Genomic DNA, 3963 nt, shown 5'->3' with positions numbered 1-3963 from the left:
GTGTAAAAACAATGTAAAGAGGCTTACACATGTTTGTGTCGGGAATCATTTCGCAAAATATGTCTTTGAGTAATATATAAAAACAACTTGTAGTCTGGTTAAAAACGCAAAACCAAATGTGACTGACAATTGATAATGAACAATTAAATTGTGCGTGCTTTAACAATATGAAACTCATTTTAGAGATGCTGGGTCATCATGATCAGCTTGTTTTTCCTTTTAATGCGTGCACGTGTATGTGCAAATATGCGTGCGTGTGTGTGCGTGCTTTTGTATTTGTGTAGGTAGTTTTGTTTTATACTGATAAAGAAGTGCGAAACACTGGTTTGATGAACGTTCAGCCGCTAAAATAATAACTGGAATATGGTATGTTGAAAAGCAGTATAAAACACAAGAAATGATAGATGCTTAATTATGAAGTAGATATTTATGTTCCCTTTTTATATAACATTGTATTATATCTATTTCAAAGTATTATTTTATGTGTTGTCGCAGTTTATAAAGAAAATGTATAACAGTACAACGCTTGTATCCCTTGAAAAGTTATAAATAACATCATAACACAATTGATAAAAGTCACTTTACCGGTCACAAATATACATGGTAATAAATAACAAAAATGTATAATCAAAGGGAACGAAGAAACGTTTTTAAAAGTTTCATAGATTGTTTTCTGTTTGTGATGTACAAAAGTTGTATCAAGCTAAATGTTTTTTTTTATTCAGGATGTCTTGAATGATGATTAAATTAAATTAATCAACTATCTATAATACTACGTTTTAAAAAGGCCGTCACATCTCAGCGATATAGACACTGATGGCGCATCCCATTTATGTAGGGGTTGAGCAGATACAAACTGTGGAATATAAGGGTGAAGACAGCTTAACAGTAAGTAACATTTGTTTTCTACAAATGATATTTCAGTTATAAATTATTTACTTATTGTCTTTCATTTAATGAATACAATATTGATTTAGGAAGTTTTACTTTAAATCTAATTAAGATGTTGATAAATTAACTTGAAGCAGTTTTCAATTATTTCTTCGTTTACAGTAAATACATTTGTACCTTGTACACCCCTTTCAGGTCGGACGTGTCAATATCAAAAGAAAACGTCTATTGTAAATGAATGTAAATGCACACTTTATAAACTGTATATAACTGACCCAGTGTTTAGCATTTATACTTTCCAACAGTATTTCCTCTAAAAAAGTATAGGCATTCGATCAATCCTTTATTCTCTATCAACAATTATAAACACATATTCATGTCTTTTTTGCTCTAAGCATCGCGTAGAATTATTATCTTTGTCACTAAATGTGTTTGAGTAGTATTTTGATCACCTGGGAAATTGACAATAACAATATATGAATATAACCTTTAAGTATGGGAATGACTGGATCAACATCATTGAATCGGATGCCCCGCTTGAAGAATTTCCGTGAGTACAAAATAATTTCTTCTTTGTAGATAAACAATCAAAGAAGAGAAGAATTTGAACTAATAGTATAAACTTAAAGCTACAAATAAAGTCGTTTTCTTTAACGGATATCCAATAAATTGTTACCATTTCATTTCCTCTTAATGATTGAAATCTTAAGTCATACAATACAGAGTTCTTTTCATTTTTGCATATTTTTCGTTCATATTATGTAGCTCTTACATTGCCGTATTAAGACATCTTAAATAGATACCTATCACAGATTCAAATTAAATATGCTGTGTTGAAAGAAATCGGAAATTCATGTTCCAGGTGGTTCCATGGAAATATTTCTTATGATGAATCTGAGAAACTTATGAAATATCAGGAAGGTGGAACCTTTCTCGTACGACGAAGTCAATCACACCCAGATTGGTTTGTTCTTGTTGTTAAAAAGTCAACGTTTGGAAAACAAGTACACCAGTTTCAAATCCAGTACACGAATCTTGGTGAATATTTTCAAATCGAAAGGGGCGATAAGTTTTTCTATAGTATACCAAAACTTATAGAAGTAAGTAAATAACATTGTTAATTTTCATTGTTTTTTTTGTTTTTTTAAAGCATGAACAATTTTCTTTGAGTGACAGTGCTGCATTACCTGTATACACATTTGATTTACATGAAATGAGACGCAGGTACCAGTTTTATTTGTTCATAAAAAGACATATTGATTGGCAATAATATTCATCTAGATGTAATTAAGTATTATAGAATAAAATTTAATTTTCAATTAACATGCTGAATTGTTTGAACTAAGAAACTTTTCACATGATTAACAATAACTAATGACGGAAAGTCACTACTAAATAGTAGATGCATGATTAATGCGTTAACGTGAAAAGCGTTATACCAGCTTACTTTAAAACACGGTTTGATATTCCTATGAAAACGACAATACCACTTGCTTTATAATGCAAAAGCTGGAATGAATATTTGCGCTAACTTTTTTATTGGATCATCATTTATTTTCAGCATTACTCTAACCATACCATTATCAATCTTGGTATACAATTAACCGCACCATTAGACAAACACCAAATGAACGAAATGAGAAACAATCGTGAGTCGCCTTTTTTTAGCTCACCAGAGACGAAGGTTCAGGATAAGCAATTACTATCAAAGGGGGATACTCGTCGTCCGTCGTCATGTGTAAACAATCATCTTCTATGCAAAGGATGGGCAACGTTACGTCGACTTTGGTCTGTAGCATCCCAGTCAAAAAATTGCTCATACCTTTAAACATCTTCTACTACTAAATAAAATGATGGATGGTCAAAAAGACCAACATTTGTTTGTAGCATTCTTAGGTAGTCCTGTAACAAATTTGCTAATCTTAATTTGATTAGCTCTTTCTAGGGGTCTCTAGAGTTAAAGAAAGAAAAAAAAACACATTTCCTGTATTACAGAACTAAGTGATGGATGGTCACCAAACGTTGTAGCAGTCTTAGGCAGTCTTTTATCAAGTTTGCTCATATTAATTTGATTGGCCTCTTTTAGGGGCAGTTAAAGCTAGAAAAAAGAAATACCCAAAATGTCTCCTCCTACAGATTTAATCGATTGATGATCACCAAGTTTTGGCTGCAGCATTCTTGGTTAGTATTTTGTCAAGTTTGCTCATAATAATTTGTTGACCCCTTTGAGGGCCGCTAAAGTAAAACATAAAAACACATGTTTACATCAGCTCCTAAATAATTATTGATGCATTATCACCAAATTTTGTCTGTAGTATTCTTAGGTAGTGTTTTATCAAGTTTGCTCATATTAATTTTATCGGCCCCTTTTAGGTGCCGTTAATGCTAGAAATAGAAATACTCTTAAAAGTCTCCTTCACCAGAAATATTTGAGGGATGATCACCACATTTTGACTGCAGCATTCTTAGGAAGTATTCTATCAAGTTTGTTCATATTAATCTGGTTGGCACCTTTAAGGGGATGCTTAAGCTAAAAAAAGAAAATATTTGAACATCATGTCCTACTGACTTATTGATGGATGATCACCAAATTTTGTATGAAGCATTCTGAGAGCGTCTTTTATCAAGATTGCTCATATTATTTTTATCGGCCCCTTTCAGGGGCCGCTAAAGCTTAAATAGAAAAAAAACCAACACTTGAACATTATTTCCATTATTCCTACTGACTTATTGATAGATGATCACCAACTTATGTCTGTAGCATTCTTTGGTAGTGTTTTTTCAAGTTTGCTCATATCAATTTTTTTGAAACCTAAAAAAAAGAAATACAATTAAAGGTCTTCTTCTACAGAACTAATTGATTGATGATCACAAAATTTTGTCTGTAGCATTCTGAGGTAGTCTTTAATCAAATTTTGTTCATATTAATTTGATTGGCCCTTTTAGGGGCCGCTAAAGCTAAAAATATAAAGACTTTTTAACATCAACTTTTTCTGAAATAAATGATGGATGATCATTAAACTTTGTCTGTAGCAGTTAGTAGATTTTTAACAAGTTTTCTCATATAAATTT

The 3963-nt window shown here is 31.6% G+C and overlaps 1 protein-coding gene across 1 annotated transcript; it reads left to right on the top strand.

The window, feature by feature from the left end:
- The first annotated feature begins 730 nt into the window (after positions 1–730).
- Positions 731–3642, top strand: LOC132756337 (tyrosine-protein kinase csk-1-like). Its single transcript, XM_060747384.1, has 4 exons — positions 731–888; positions 1386–1441; positions 1754–1991; positions 2453–3642. The coding sequence occupies exons 1-4, from the start codon at positions 817–819 to the stop codon at positions 2717–2719; spliced, it is 633 nt and encodes a 210-aa protein (XP_060603367.1). The 5' UTR covers positions 731–816; the 3' UTR covers positions 2720–3642.
- The last annotated feature ends 321 nt before the right edge of the window (positions 3643–3963 follow it).

The sequence above is a fragment of the Ruditapes philippinarum genome, unplaced genomic scaffold (genome assembly GCF_026571515.1).
Source record: "Ruditapes philippinarum isolate M1 unplaced genomic scaffold, ASM2657151v2 ctg3436_1_1_1_1, whole genome shotgun sequence".
Lineage (NCBI taxonomy): Eukaryota > Metazoa > Mollusca > Bivalvia > Venerida > Veneridae > Ruditapes > Ruditapes philippinarum.
Note: the sequence above shows the minus strand (reverse complement) of the source record. Positions and strands in the feature narration are given on the sequence as shown.

Coding starts and splice junctions, on each gene's coding strand:
- LOC132756337 (XM_060747384.1), top strand. CDS start 817: ATGGCGCATCCCATTTATGTAGGGGTTGAGCAGATACAAACTGTGGAA. Junction 889..1,385: donor AGGGTGAAGACAGCTTAACA/GTAAGTAACATT, acceptor ATAACCTTTAAG/TATGGGAATGACTGGATCAA. Junction 1,442..1,753: donor GCCCCGCTTGAAGAATTTCC/GTGAGTACAAAA, acceptor TTCATGTTCCAG/GTGGTTCCATGGAAATATTT.